The 15,611-nt window shown below is 35.6% G+C and overlaps 1 protein-coding gene across 1 annotated transcript in view; it reads left to right on the top strand.

Moving 5' to 3' along the window:
• The window catches only part of Smc3 (structural maintenance of chromosomes 3), a 33,281-nt gene extending 18,205 nt beyond the window's left edge, over positions 1–15,076 (top strand). The window contains exons 14-29 of the mRNA XM_005403754.2: positions 1,813–1,916; positions 2,095–2,194; positions 2,568–2,728; positions 3,194–3,335; positions 4,730–4,880; positions 5,473–5,625; positions 7,129–7,280; positions 8,631–8,789; positions 9,563–9,670; positions 10,586–10,694; positions 11,332–11,579; positions 11,665–11,877; positions 12,181–12,372; positions 12,520–12,697; positions 13,738–13,844; positions 14,670–15,076. Of these exons, the coding sequence (XP_005403811.1) occupies positions 1,813–1,916; positions 2,095–2,194; positions 2,568–2,728; positions 3,194–3,335; positions 4,730–4,880; positions 5,473–5,625; positions 7,129–7,280; positions 8,631–8,789; positions 9,563–9,670; positions 10,586–10,694; positions 11,332–11,579; positions 11,665–11,877; positions 12,181–12,372; positions 12,520–12,697; positions 13,738–13,844; positions 14,670–14,741 (2,349 nt within the window). The 3' untranslated portion in view covers positions 14,742–15,076. The remainder of the gene's footprint in view (positions 1–1,812; positions 1,917–2,094; positions 2,195–2,567; positions 2,729–3,193; positions 3,336–4,729; positions 4,881–5,472; positions 5,626–7,128; positions 7,281–8,630; positions 8,790–9,562; positions 9,671–10,585; positions 10,695–11,331; positions 11,580–11,664; positions 11,878–12,180; positions 12,373–12,519; positions 12,698–13,737; positions 13,845–14,669) is intronic.
• Positions 15,077–15,611: the final 535 nt, after the last annotated feature.

Genomic DNA, 15,611 nt, shown 5'->3' with positions numbered 1-15,611 from the left:
TTACGAGAAGGGAATGTGTAGGCTGGGTGCAGGGTGAGGAGAATGTATCTGTACATGCACAGGAGCCCTCCTGCCGCATGTGAGTTGCACCAGTTGCTTATGGATTGTTCTTCCAAAAAGGTCACTAAAAGCATAAAATCAAAATATATAGGGTTAGGTATATATTTTTAAAAATTTCTTTATATATCACAAGTTTTAAAATTTCAACAGATGAACATACCTTCTGCTAAACTTTTGATACAAAGTTCAAAATATTTCTTTTGACTGTGAGTAGTGTTCGGTGTCCTCTGGAACTTTCTCATGTGAATACCTTTCCTTTTTAACATTGCATGAAAACAGTTTCCAGGATTCAATCTAAAAGCTTATTTTGCATTTAGTAATCATATTTTTATCTGCTTTATTGTTTTGTTTTTTGTTTTTTGGGTTTTGGTTTTTCTCTGGTACTGGGAATCGAACTCACGACCTTGCGCTTGCCAGGCAGGCGCTTTTGCCGCTGAGCTAAATCCCCAGCCCCTTTATCTGCTTTAATCTGGACCAATTCTTTGTCTTTTCTTGACTTGACATTTTAAATTACTTTGTGGTCCATGTTAAATTCAGTTTTTTAGTGATAACCTGTGTGTGTGCCCAAAATTTTAATTAGGTTTTTTACCAGCTCTTCTTTATACTCATACATTATTTAATATTTAAATAATTAAATAGACAAAACAAAAACATAGTGGAGAATAAATACTACTGTCCCTAAAATGATCAACTCACTTGGTGGGTAAAGTGACCAAGAGTATGAGCTCAGTGGTCTCAAAAGTCTGTTGTCAGGATACTTGATGGATGAGGTAAAAAACACAGGTTAACCTAGGTAGTCCATTATGAAGAAGTTGGTTGTCTGCTTTCAGCTTGATAGCTTACACATCCTTTTTGAAAGAAGATGAATTTTGTTCGGAGTTTGTGGAGTCACCAACATCATGAAGATCCCGATGATAAAGCAGGATTTTTATAGTGAGAGGCTTTATTCATTCTCAAGCTTGGAGATCATTTTTCCCAATATTTTAGCCACATCTTTGATTATAAAAATGATCATTTGTGGAGCTGAAGTGTGTCCTGTGTTCTGCATAGAGATGGCCTCAAATAGCTATTTGCTTCTTGGCACTACCCTGAATTAAGTTTTTCAAAGTGTATTTTTAACACAGTATGAAAAACAGGACATCTTTTTGGTGATTTGTGTATTTTCTAAATTTATGTAGTATAATTCATACATACTTAAGTTTATACTGTTCAGATAGTAGTGTTATCTTGACCCTAGCAACTGCCGTGAAAACACTCCTAGATAGTTCCAATATAAACTATAGAATGTTTTATTTTTTTCTGTCTAGGTTATACCTTTTTCATCTAAAATTCTAAAGTGTATATTACAAGAAATAGTAATCACTATTACTAGCAAATAGTCATTTCATTTTAGCTATATTTTATAGAATAGTTCACTTTATGGTTTGTATTTTCTGGTATTATACTCTGCCCAACGATAGCTTTTAAAAATTGAAATTGGATTTTGTAGTAGCTTCACTGAGGTATAACTCATATGCAATAACTTTACATAAGTAAATATCATTTAATGAGTTTCAGCATCAACTACCATATGTAAAAGCATCACTGTGGACGTGTTCATCACTCAGAAATGTTTCTCATCCTTCCAGCATTTCCTCCCTCACCTTGGGCCTCTTTCCCCCATTCTTCTGCAATCATTGATCCCTCCTTTCTGTCATCGTGAATTAGTTTGATGAAAATAAATTTTAAATTTGTATTTTTTTATTTCCACAGAAACTGGATCAAGATCTTAATGAAGTCAAAGCTCGAGTAGAAGAACTGGACAGAAAATACTATGAAGTAAAAAATAAGAAAGACGAATTACAAAGTGAAAGAAAGTTAGTATAGATGAAAATATGCTGTAATTTTGTTGAGTAATTCTAGTTACTGGTTGTACCCGGTCTGTAGGTTAAAAATCATCTGTTCAAGTTTGATTTGAGTTCCTACCCTAGACTGTGTAGTCTGGGTACGTCTTATGTATGTAAAATTAAAGGCTGTCTGACCCTTACTGTTTAGTTACTTGTGGAGAGAGGAGAATGCGGAGCAGCAAGCGCTTGCGGCTAAAAGAGAAGACCTTGAAAAGAAGCAGCAACTTCTCAGAGCAGCAACGGGCAAGGTGGGCAGGTTCATTACCTGAGTTAGTCAGTCATTATCCTACCAGAATTTATTGGCATAAGACTGTAGGTTGTTAATTCCAGCAAAAGAATAGAGTCCAGATCCCTTTTTCCATGAACAGGAATTAAGCAGCTGTACCACCCATATTATTAATGGTAACACTTGATTTTTAGATGATGAACCCAGTTTTAACATTGGCATCATAGAGCAGAATGCATAATCTGAAATGTTACGTGGACTTGGCATGTTTTTAGGGGATTATGTATTTGTCTGGTGGGAGGTTCTCTGGCATATATTGAAATGTATGGCACAGTGGGCTTATTTCTTAGCAGGAGTGCCACTGGTGACAGTGTTTTTCACTGAACAATTTACAGGCCATTTTAAATGGAATAGACAGCATAAACAAAGTTCTAGACCACTTTCGTCGAAAAGGAATAAATCAGCATGTTCAAAATGGCTATCATGGCATTGTGATGAATAACTTCGAATGTGAGCCAGCCTTCTACACATGTGTAGAAGTCACTGCTGGGAACAGGTGAAATTTTTTGATTACTATTTTTGATTGCTATTTACAGTACTTCGGAACAGAAGTAACCCAAGACACAACTTTTTATAGTTTTGGTAAAATCTGTCTTCTGTGTTTTTCTTATATTCTTAGTTCCTTAACCTAATTAAAGAAGTAGATGCTAAATATTTGTTTCTAATTGTAGAAACTAGAACTTTCTCCACTCGAGGCTCCCCCTTGCTGTTAGAATTTTCTTTTTTTTTTTTTTGGTTTTGGTTTTTCTCCGGTACCGGGAACCGAACTCACGACCTTGCGCTTGCCAGGAAGGCGCTTTTGCCGCTGAGCTAAATCCCCAGCCCCCTTTGTTAGAATTTTCTAAGTAGCCTTTTTCCCCTGTACAAATTCAGTTGCATAGAAAAAAGTAAATTTTTTGCTTTAATGTATAACACTTTTAGTAAAGTGTAGTAAAGATGTGTCTTACTTTGTTTTGCGTAGGTTATTTTACCACATTGTTGATTCGGATGAAGTCAGCACGAAGATTTTAATGGAGTTTAATAAAATGAATCTTCCTGGAGAGGTCACTTTTCTGCCTCTTAACAAGTTAGATGTCAGGGACACAGCCTATCCTGAAACCAATGTGAGTCAATGTCTCTTACTGAGAAATGTTTTTATCATAGAATCTGCTTAATACAGGCTGGTGCTCAGGTACTATACATTGGGAATCGCTGGTTGAGAAGCACAACAGGTCACAGTCAGGAATTGAAATAAATTATTGCAAATGTGTAGATAAGATGAGGGAACTGAGGAAAAATTCTGAGGCACTGCCATTTAAAAGGTTTCTTTTAGGTTTTCTCGACATAAAATAATTTAGAAGAGTGGCTAGCAATTGATAGAGTCTGAAAGCATGTTATTTTTGTTACTAAGTATGCTTTAAATGAATTAAAACTATTCTTCAGAGATCAGTTTTGGAAAAATGTAATTGGTTTAAAGTGTTTGACCTCAGAATATTGATGGTAATACCAGCTTTCATTCTCTAAGGTTTAGGTTGAAACCATATTATAATAATCAACAATTTAAGTGGAATATTGAGACTCTTAGAAGCGACTAAAAGATCAAACTTTCTGCTTTTAAATATAAAAATGATGTTTAGCATGTTGGGGAGCAGAATTGAGCCTAACATGATTTATGAATGAAACAGGATATAGAAGAATTCTTGCAGTGTTGTCCCATTCATAAAACAGTTCAGATGACAGAACTAGAAGGAGGTGTAAGGAAGTGACAAGCAGTGTGACCGTAGGCACCAGCAGAAGGGAACCACTGTCAGTAACTGCCCTGTAATTAGGAAAGGGGCGCTTCTTGCTTTTGAACTCTTAGTAGGGTTCTGTTTCTTGTGCTGTACAGTAGTTATACTGGTGTTCCCTTTACTAATTTAACATGTTGTATTTTTCTATATATATCATAATTTTAGAAAAAATATCTAAAAATCCTTTTGCAGTGGGAAAAATCATTTTGGAAAAGAAAAAAATAACTTTCCATCTAAAAAAATTTCTTGTGAAATCTAATTTAGATACATGTAATAAAATTAGAATATTTTTGAGAAAATACTGTTTTACATTAATACAGATATCTGAGTGACAGGTACTATCCTGAGGGTTCTGCGTGTATTTAAGTAATTTCTACAACTTTACAATGAAGGTAGATAGTGTAACTTATCTAGAGAAGTTACTTATCTGCAGCACATGTGCAATAAGTAGCAAAACTAGGATTTAGAGTTGAGTACTCGGCTTTAGAGCCACTGAGCTCTTTTATCACAAAACTCTGTTACAAAAAGTCTTGATTATTATGTGTTTAAAATCTCTAGGATATTTCAGTTGAATAACTCTTGTAACTTCTTCAGTATAAAAACCAGTAGTTTTGAAACATGAGTATTTGAGTTTATATTCCATAAAGATGTAAATCATAATTCTTCAAGTAGCTTTTAATGAACTGTTTTGTGATCTCTTTGCTTATTGATGAAATACTTGCTTTTAGGATGCTATTCCAATGATTAGTAAATTGAGGTACAATCCCAGATTTGACAAAGCTTTCAAACATGTGTTTGGGAAGACACTTATTTGTCGTAGCATGGAAGTTTCAACCCAACTGGCCCGTGCTTTCACCATGGACTGCATTACTTTGGAAGGTTTGTAATAGTAATTCTTTGCTTTGAACAATTCTGATGAATCATTTAACCCATAAAATAAGCTGTATAATAATAAATCTCTTGAGCTGTGTAATGAATGTATCTTAATATAGTAACTGAATCATAGTTTTGAGAGTATTTGAAAATTTATATTATTTCATTTTTTAAAAAAAATACTGGTAAAATAAAAAAAAAATACTGATTTGTTCAAATAAAAGTACAACCAAAGTCCATGCTTGATATTTAGGGATTGGTATTATTTTTGATGCTCAGAATCCCAAATGTAGTTAGTGCAGATTTAAGCTAGGTCCTGTCCTGTGTCTTATTGACAAGTCCTCATTAGTATTTAGCCTTTCTTTTCTTTTTGAAAGATGTGCCGGCTCACCTAGAAGGCACATGTTTTTGTACATTGCAAATTTCAGCATTGGAAAGTGAATGTGGTAGCTTAAATTCTTTTTTAATTATTGTGTGTTTAAATTCTTTTTAGTTCTCTAAAGTCTTTTGATTACTGTTTTAGATTTTTAAGTCATTTTTATCATTGTATACAGTAGTTTTGTACAGAATCACTACCTTTCTTCTGTTTGGTTTATAGGTGACCAAGTCAGTCATCGCGGTGCTCTTACTGGTGGTTACTATGACACAAGAAAGTCTCGACTTGAATTACAAAAAGATGTTAGAAAAGCAGAAGAAGAACTTGGGGAGCTTGAAGCAAAGCTTAATGAAAATCTGCGCAGAAATATTGAAAATATCCTTTGGTTTTGTGCTTAATGACAGAGAAAGAACTGCATTTTTTATTGCAGTATATAATCTTTTCCATATTGGATGTAGTTTTGCATATGAATGAGGAGAAAGATGTTGCATGTATTCCTCTTCGGCTTTAATTTAAAGTGAAGAGTTTGTTTAATTTCTAAAGAGTAAGAGGAAAAACTAAAAACTAATATTGATGCTTTGCTCAATTATTAAATACTTCTTGGGGAGTCTTCTTTTGAAAGAAATGAGTCTGAGAAACAAAGATTTGAGGTGATTAGGCAAAGTGAAAACTGAAGACTAGTGAGTGAATTGTGCAAGGAAACTGGATAGTGTTTAAAGGAGGAGTAATGCCACATACTGTGTAGATGTCAAACATACAAGGATTGAAAAGCATCCATTAGATTTTTTTTTTTTTTTGGGGGGGGTTTTCTCCGGTACCCGGAACCGAACTCACGACCTTGCGCTTGCCAGGCAGGCGCTTTTGTCGCTGAGCTAAATCCCCAGCCCCACATCCATTAGATTTTATCTTGAGGACATTTGGTGCAGATTTACTGTTGGTGGGGAAAATGGACAACAGATACCCTAATCTGAATAACCAGTTATTCTTTCAAATAAAAACGATGCTACATAAAAAGTGGTTAGTTCAGTGCACAGCTGAAACAGTATGCATGTATTTTCTTAAAACAGCTGGTACTTGGTATAAGGTAAAAGTGCTTGCTGCAGTGTGCTTCCTATTTTGTCACACAGTGCTTAGGATACAAGGACTTGAGCCTTGAGAAAGCTAACTTTTACTGTTACAAGACTATGTACATGAAATTTTGAACTGCAGGTTTTTAGCTGTGTGCCATCAGTACAAAGAACGTAGAGAAAAAGACAAGCATCTTAGGTGTGATCTTACGGGAATCTGCGTCATCATACCGTCCAAGCTACCTAAATTTGGCAACACATTAGCACAAAGAAGGTAAGGGAAATACTACGAAAGGGGAAGTAGTACGAGAAAGAAGTTGGCGGACAGTGGCTGTCAGCCACCTTCCTCTTCTAAATAGTGTAGCTAGATTATTTTTCCACACTGGGCAAGACCTACTTTTCATACTTTCCTCCCTAAAATAGCGCCCTAAGCATACTAGATTTCTCAGTAAATATTTGTTGGATGAAAAGGTATTTAAAAATACCTAAAATTGTTTAATTTCATATAGCTTCTTTTAGGAGATTCCCAAGAGGTGTTTTTTGTTGTTATTGTTGTTTTGGTTTTTTTTCATAGCTATTAGTAAAATAAGTATACATGTTACTTTGAGAATAGAATGATTTGATAAAATGTTTTAAGATTGACAGCTTTTAGCATTTGTATTTAGTTGAGTGCTGTGGCTCATGGATTTTGGAAAATATCTCATGTAGAGGTAAAGAAAAGGAGATACCGTGGTATGGTGTCTGTCGTAATTGATGAGAATTTAGAGCATGTATTTGTAGCCTGGAAAGACTTTTCCTTAGCCTTGTATATGGATTAATAATGAAATTGATCAGTTAATGAACCAAATGCAGCAAATTGAGACACAGCAGAGGAAATTTAAAGCATCCAGAGATAGCATATTATCAGAAATGAAGATGCTGAAAGAGAAGAGGCAGCAGTCTGAGAAAACCTTTATGCCTAAGGTCTGTGAATATGTCTTTTGCTAAAGATTTGTTTTAATTATGTAGAGTTGAGGGGTGCTCTGTGGTTTGTTTTTTTTTTTTTTTGGTTTTTTTGAGACAGGGTCTCTCTATGCAGTGCAGGCTGGCCTTGTGCCAACTTTGTAGCCCAGACTGGCCTTGAACTCAATGATCCTCTTGCCTCAGCCTCCTGAGTGCTGGGGGTACAGGTGTTGTGCCACCATACCCAGCTACTGGGCTCTATGTCGTATAGGTTATCATTACATCTCATGTGTTCCATTTTTGTTTGGATCTATACTTTGGGATATCTTTATCTATCTCGGTCATACTTAACACTCACATACCCAGTCTTCCATTGTAGTTTGCATTCAGACTTTGCACCTCAATTGGACAAATGGGCATCTTGAGCTGTGACATAACAACACTTTCTGGTGGTCAGTATTTAATTTCTCAGTAACTATTTTTGTCTGTCAGGCCCTGTAGAGCTTTTTGACATTTGACTGTATTTTGTTCAAATTTTATTAAAATGAATCTTAAAAAGGATAGATTATTATTGTTTCAAACTTCAGTTTTGACCAAAATTCTTTTAGTATCTTAATAGTCCTAAGACAACAGGTGTAAAAAAAAAATTGGAAGAAGTGCCTCCAATTATACCGTCCCAAAAGATTCTGTTAACTTTTTGTTCTGATGAATGTGACTGAATATTTTTGGTTAAACTATAGTTCAGCTGTGCATTATAATCTGTCTCTTGCCTCGTCGTACTGCAGAGTAAATATTTTTCATGTCTACACAGTCCTAATATTCAAGTTTAATTAGTACAGAGAGTGGAGGGAGTAGCTCAGTGGTGGAACACTTACATAGTATTCATGATACCCTGAGTTCAGTTCCATAGTATTAAAAAATTATTTTTAATTAAAGTCAGTTACATTGGCACACATGCCTGTAATCCTAGCTGCTCAGCAGGCCAAGGCAGGAGGATCACCTGTTCAAGGCCATTCTGGGCACTTTAGCAAGAACCCTCTCTGGAATGGGAATGTAGCTCAGCAGTAGTCCATTGCCTAGCACATGTGAGGCCCTGGGTTTAATTATCAGTAACCTCATCCCCCAATTTTTTTTAATTGAGTAGAAATGCCCCTTTGCTTTTAATGGGATTGTATCCCAGTAAATCCATCTAAAGTTAGAAATACTACAAGTAAAAAAGCATGTAATGCTTCCAACCTACCAAATAGTAACAATGTATATAGCACCTAATATTTGAGTTTTAATTATTTAGTTTGCTTTAATACAAGTAGATTGTTTCAGCTTTTAACTATGAGTAATGGGTTGACTAATTTCTTTGTTACTGTCCTATAGCAACGTAGCTTACAGAGTTTGGAGGCAAGTTTGCATGCGATGGAGTCCACCAGAGAATCACTGAAAGCAGAACTGGGAACTGATTTGCTCTCTCAACTTAGTCTGGAAGATCAGAAAAGAGTAGATGCACTGAATGATGAAATTCGTCAACTGCAGCAGGCAAGTATGCTGGACAAGAAAAGAAAAATCATTGATAATTGGCTATTAAGAAAAGTGCCTTTCTCCCTCTGCCCCCCAAAAAAAGAACATTGAGAAAAAACAAAAATGATCTGAATGCAGTGGTGCACACCTGTTACCCAGCTACTAGGGAGGCTGAGGCAGAGGGATCACAAGATGGAGGCCAGCCTGGGCAATTCAGCAAGAGTGTTGTCACAAAAGAAATATAAGACATAGTTTCCTGATAACCAGAAGAGTAAGTAAGGGTGAAGTAAGTTTTTATAAGCCTTTCTGGATATGCTAGAGTTGTATAAGAAATCTGTATTTTTTCCATCTTGTTTAGTGCACATGTATTCACTAGTAAGGTGGGGTTGGTAGCGCAGTATGTCTATATATACACACATGTGCACACATACATTCTGATAACTGCCATATGTATTTAATAATGTTTTCATTAAACACTTCAATAACATTTGATATTTTTCAATGCATAGATGTAAACAACCAGCATGGGATCTAAAAGCTGAAAAGCAAAACAGTATTTGGCAGGATGTTTTATAAAAAGAACCAGACATACACAAAATCAGTATTCTGTCAAATAGGTAAGAGAGAAAATGAAGAAAGTATAGGACTTCTCGGAGGGACATAACAAAAAATTCTGTCTTAGTTCATGTGAGCACAAGTAGAGGAGACCACAACAGATTAACAGTGTGACTACGTGAAATGTTCATGCTTGTGCAGACAACTAATTTTCCTTTCTTTTTTCTTATTTGTAGGAAAACAGACAGTTGCTAAATGAAAGAATTAAATTGGAAGGTATTATTACTCGAGTAGAGACATATCTCAATGAGAATCTGAGAAAACGCTTGGACCAAGTAGAGCAGGTACGTTGTTCTTTTTTGAGCATCCTTTGGTAAGCATAAGCTATTGAAAGTGGTTATACAAGAGACTGTGATTAAAAGTGACAGTTTTGGAGACAGAAAAACCGGCTCTCTGACCAAAGTCTGTGGCTTCGGAGCTTTGGCACTGTTGTCTAGTGTTGAGATTTTGGGCAAATCATGTAATATCTCTATCCGGTTTTCATTTGTGTAAAATAAGCACAGTAATACTGCGTGTTTCATATGATTACTATCATGGCATGTTGTAGGTGCTCAGTAAATGTTAGTTAATGTTTTCTCAGTACAGGTCACATACTGAGACATTTTCTATTAATTATATTACTACTTTTTACTTTTAATGGATACTTTCAGTATTTGCAAATATATGTATATTTTTATTTGCCTGAATATTCAAACTGTGTTATTGAGCTTTTTGTCACTATGGTACAGTAGCTGAGGAAGTCCACCTAAAGGAGGAAAAATAAATGTTGTTTCACACTTTCAGAAGTTTCAACCCATGGTCCACTGACCCCCTTCCCTCTGGGCCTGTAGAAAGGCAGAACCTTTGTGGTGGGAGGGGATAGTAGAAGAAGGCTGCTGACCTGGTGGTAGTCAGGAAACAAAACAAGAGTATATGTGGCAGGCTTTCTCTTACTTTTATTCCATCCAGAGCCCCACTCCGTCGGATGGTGCCACCTGCATTCAGGGCAGGTTCAGCCCCATGAGTTTATGTCACACATGGCAGTCATCTCTGAAAACACTTGACAGATCCACCTAGACCAGTTGCCTAGGTGTTTCATAGTCCAGTTAAACTGATAATCAGTATTATCCATCACACATGGTAATAACTGTAGAAGCCCTTGGCCATCATAACATTTTGATACTAAGAAAATTGGTATTTTGTGGTTTAATGTTTTGCAGGAACTGAATGAACTAAGAGAGACAGAAGGGGGTACTGTTCTCACTGCCACAACATCAGAACTTGAAGCCATTAATAAAAGAGTGAAAGATACTATGGCACGATCAGAGGGTAAATTTTTATGTAGTAAAATTTGTGTTTAGCTTGTTTCATTAAATCACTTACTACAGAATGAAAAATCCAAATAGGCAAAATCATGTGTTCATAGTTGTTTTCCATCCATCAAACAGTTCATAGTGAATGAAGCTTAGTGAGTTGAGTATAAATAGTAACTTTGTTGAAATGTTTCTGGCAGTTTTGAGTTTGAGTGTTTTAACAAAGATAAATACCTAAATCAAGTTTCTTACATTTAATTGCTGAGGAGAAAATTTTTAGCTTTATATAAATGTGAACATTAAATAGTGAAAAGTTTAGTGGGCAGTTTCAGGATGAGTCTTCACTAACTCATGTGCTCTTAACTTTGTTCTGAAAAAAGTGACTTGTGAATTTGCATAGTAAAATTTAAACACTGAAAAAACACAGAGTCTACATATTGTGGGAGATCCTGTCATTAAAATCTTACGCAAAAAAATTTTGGCTTTGAAATTTATAGCCAAAGTTTTGTTTTTCTCATCTTATTTTTTTTTAAAGCTCTTTCCATTAGTGCATGTTTATAGTACATAATGATTATATTCATTGCGAGGAGCTGGTACACGGCATAACACCTTAATTCCTTTTTCATCCCTTCCCTTGCCTTTCCCCATCTTAGATTTGGACAATTCCATCGATAAAACAGAAGCTGGAATTAAGGAGCTTCAGAAGAGTATGGAGCGTTGGAAAAATATGGAAAAAGAGCACATGGATGCTATAAATCACGATACAAAAGAATTAGAAAAGATGACAAATCGACAAGGCATGCTACTGAAGAAGAAAGAAGAATGTATGAAGAAAATTCGAGAACTTGGATCACTTCCCCAGGAAGCGTTTGAGAAGTACCAGACACTGAGCCTCAAACAGGTAAATCTTGCTTTGAAGTTCGAAGTCTCATTGCAGATTTTCCTGCAGTACATGAATTTATACATATGTTTTTTCTCTCTTGTAGTTGTTTCGGAAACTTGAACAGTGCAACACAGAATTAAAGAAGTACAGCCATGTTAACAAAAAAGCTCTAGATCAGTTTGTAAATTTCTCTGAGCAGAAAGAAAAGTTAATAAAGCGACAAGAAGAGCTTGATAGAGGGTACAAGTCGATCATGGAACTGATGAATGTACTTGAACTTCGAAAATATGAAGCTATTCAGTTAACTTTCAAACAGGTACATTTCTACAGTATTTATAGTTACAGTGTACAACAGGACAAAAGCTCTTGATTGTAGGGTTGAGTAGAAATGTCCCTTTGCTTTTAATGGGATTGTATCCAATACACGTGAACAAATCCAGCTTGTAGTAAGGTGACATAGTAATGTAATGTTTTACACAACTCTAAAAATACTTTGATCAGTTATTCTTGTTCTTCAAGTTAAGTCCTTCTAGTTGCTTTTAAATATTTGTGTTTAAGCAATAATACCTATAATTCCACCTAAGCAAAATGTATATTTGAATTGAAACTCCTTTTTAAGGTATCCAAGAACTTCAGTGAAGTATTCCAGAAGTTGGTACCTGGCGGCAAAGCTACTTTGGTGATGAAGAAAGGAGACGTGGAAGGCAGTCAGTCTCAGGATGAGGGAGAAGGAAGTGGAGAAAGTGAGAGGGGTTCTGGGTCGCAAAGCAGTGTCCCATCAGTTGACCAGTTCACTGGAGTTGGAATTAGGGTAATACCTTTATATTGAATTTTTCGGGGAGCATTATTCCATAGTAGACCTTGTAGACCCTTATGCAAGTCTACATTAGTATATCACACGCAGCTTTATTTTAAGAAGGGATGGTGATTCTGCCATTAACTCAGAACTTTTTCTTAGGTATCATTTACAGGAAAACAAGGTGAGATGAGAGAAATGCAACAGCTTTCAGGTGGGCAGAAATCCTTGGTAGCCCTTGCTCTGATATTTGCAATTCAGAAATGTGATCCAGCCCCTTTTTACTTGTTTGATGAGATTGACCAAGCTCTGGACGCTCAACACAGAAAGGCAGTGTCAGGTACAGTATTGTTTGTTTGGTTTTTGGTGTTGGGGATTGAACCCAGGGCCGTGAGCTTGCTTGGCAAATGCTCTACCATGAGCAATATCTTTAGCCCCTCTGGTTTGTTGTGTACTTAATGGTGAGAATTTGGTTAGAGAGGAGAGACAGTGATTTCTTGTGCCTGCGATCTTGAGAGGGGGTGGTATATATGTTCAATACATAATTTCTCTCTTTCTTTTTTCTTTCTTTCTTTCTTTCTATGTTCAATACATAATTTCTTCCTTCCTTTCTTTCATTCATTCATTCATTCATTCATTCATTTATTTATTGAGACATGGTCTCACTGTGTAGTTCAGACTGGCCTTGAACTCGCTATGTAGACCAGGCTGGCCTCAAACTCATGGCAGTCCTTCTCCCTCAGCCTCCTGAGTACTAGGATCGTAGGTGTGTTCCACCACACTCGGCCAGGTTTTTTAGTATTAGACCTTTTTAAAAAGTTTGGGTATGTGAGAAATAAATGTAGATCTTAAGTCATACTCAGATTACATTTTTATATGTTTAATTTCTAAACTTGTTTTTCTCAGTGTTGCAGTAGTACTTATAAATAATGTTAAGCTTATATTACAGAATCTAATTCTTATAAATTCAAAAGATTTAGGGGATGGTTAGCAGATGGAAAGTGTTTTTAGAATGTGTGTGAACTTTGTTCTGACATTTCTAGAGTTGTACTAGTAGTTTCTTTATGTTTAGTAAAAACTTTATGTTCTATAGCTTTAGGCTATTGGAATTAGCCATGTGTAGTAGCACACATTTGTAATCCTAGCCACTTGAGGCTGAGGCAGGATTGTGAGTGTGAGGCCAGCCTAGGCTATGCAGCAGGACCCTGTCTCAAAAAAAAAGATACTGCACTTTTATACCTCATTTATGAAATTAGGTTGGTATTTTTTGTAGATGTATGTATGAGAACTATAAGTCATGGGCTCTTCTGATGGATTTTGAATTTTAGGTAAGAGTAATTGGATCTATTAAGGGACTTAATAAAATATTTCTTTTCCCAGATATGATCATGGAACTTGCTGTACACGCTCAGTTTATTACAACTACTTTTAGGCCTGAACTGCTTGAGTCAGCCGACAAATTCTATGGTGTAAAGTTCAGAAATAAGGTAATCCTATTTTACACAGTTTAAATTTGTTAGTATTTCATCCACTGTATTTGTTGAATTCTGATTTCAACAAATTAGTTAATTAGTGAAAGAAGACTTAAGTTATTGCTCGTTTGGTGTCTTTGTAAAGGACTTTTTCTTCAGATACCTAAGATGGAGTGAGCATGATGGCATCCTGTAATCGGGGCTACTTGGGAGGCCGAGGCCGGATGGTTTTAATTTTCATTGTGAGACTGTCTTAGGATTTTTAAAAAAGGGTTAGGGGATGTAGTTCAGTGGTAGGTTGCTTGGTTACTACAGGTATGTATGAGACCCTGGGTTCAGTCACCAGTACCACCAAAAATACCCCAAACACCTGTGAAGTTTAGCAGTTTTTTAGTAGCATTTTTTTCATTGATATTAAGAGACAGTATCTTCCTGTCAGGTCTATTTAACGCTTTTTTAATCCACAGTCTTTAACAAGTACATATATTAACTTATATTTGGTTGAAAGATCACATAGGTCTTCCTGGTATCTTCCAGCTTTTCAGTTCTTGGCTGAAATAGCAAAGTAATACAGAATGAACAGAAAGGCAGTTCAAGTGGATAGGCATAGGTACTTATCTGTGTCTTCAGAGCATTAAAATGTGGAATGTTTTTTAAACCCACAGGGAGCAGACATCATTGTAAATAAACATTTTAATAGTGCTTCAGAATCATTTGACGTGCTATGTAAAATTTATAGGTGATAGACTGTATATTTTAAATATTACCCTATATAATGGAAATACTGTTATATTTTCCAAGATTTAAGTTACTTCATTTCTAACATTCACTGTTTTTCAGGTTAGTCATATTGATGTGATAACAGCAGAGATGGCCAAAGACTTTGTGGAAGACGATACTACACATGGTTAATTGAAAAATACTACCTACTGTTTCGGAAGATTTGTACAGTAATACGGCTATCATACCCAAGAACTGTAAATTTAAACCTAAATATTTGGTCATTATTAATAATTTTCAGACTTTGGAGTATACATGATCCTTTTCTATTTCTGTCTTTGTATTTTGTATTCTGTGTAATGTTATATTTCTACTTATAGTTTAAGATTTTTATTTCTCTCGAGCGTTTTGTAAAGTGTCCTACTTTAAATCTTTTGAAACATTCTAAATATTCTTTCCTTAATTTTATCAGTTATATTGCCTCCTTTTTGTATAGCTTCAATTAAATAATTGGTTTTATGACACTGTTTTATGTGGCTTTTATTTTTCATTGTACTGATTAGAAATAATTTTATCTGAAACATGTACTTTTCATTCTGCCTAAGAAAAGGTGATTTTTCACTTAGAAGATTTAAAAGTGTACTTCTGTATGCCGTTCATTACATCAGTGGTTCTCAGTCCTGGCTGCATGCTTGGATCTGTGGGGAATTTTAAAGAGTAGCCGTGCTGGAGGTTGAATCAGAAGGCTTAATCAAGCGAGAGGATTCCAGTCATTGCTGTTTCTAACATTCCTCCAGGCGATTTGGACCTTAGTGCACATCAGAATCCCTGCTTCAACTAAAAATGTCCTTTAAAATGTATTTTTAAGATGTTGGTTTGTTTAATGGACTTTGGGAAGGTAGTTTTTTTATTTTAAAGAGACAAAAGAAAATACAAAATTTCAAGAAAGATGATAGGAAGTTAACAGTGGTTATTATATTGCATACTGTTACCTTCAAAGTAGTTGCTCAGATTACCAGATACAGGCATGCAGGATTGATCACACAGTGTAAGCACTAATGA

This window comes from Chinchilla lanigera, unplaced genomic scaffold (assembly GCF_000276665.1).
Source record: "Chinchilla lanigera isolate Chin_1 unplaced genomic scaffold, ChiLan1.0 scaffold00084, whole genome shotgun sequence".
In the NCBI taxonomy this organism is placed as follows: Eukaryota; Metazoa; Chordata; class Mammalia; order Rodentia; family Chinchillidae; genus Chinchilla; species Chinchilla lanigera.
Note: the sequence above shows the minus strand (reverse complement) of the source record. Positions and strands in the feature narration are given on the sequence as shown.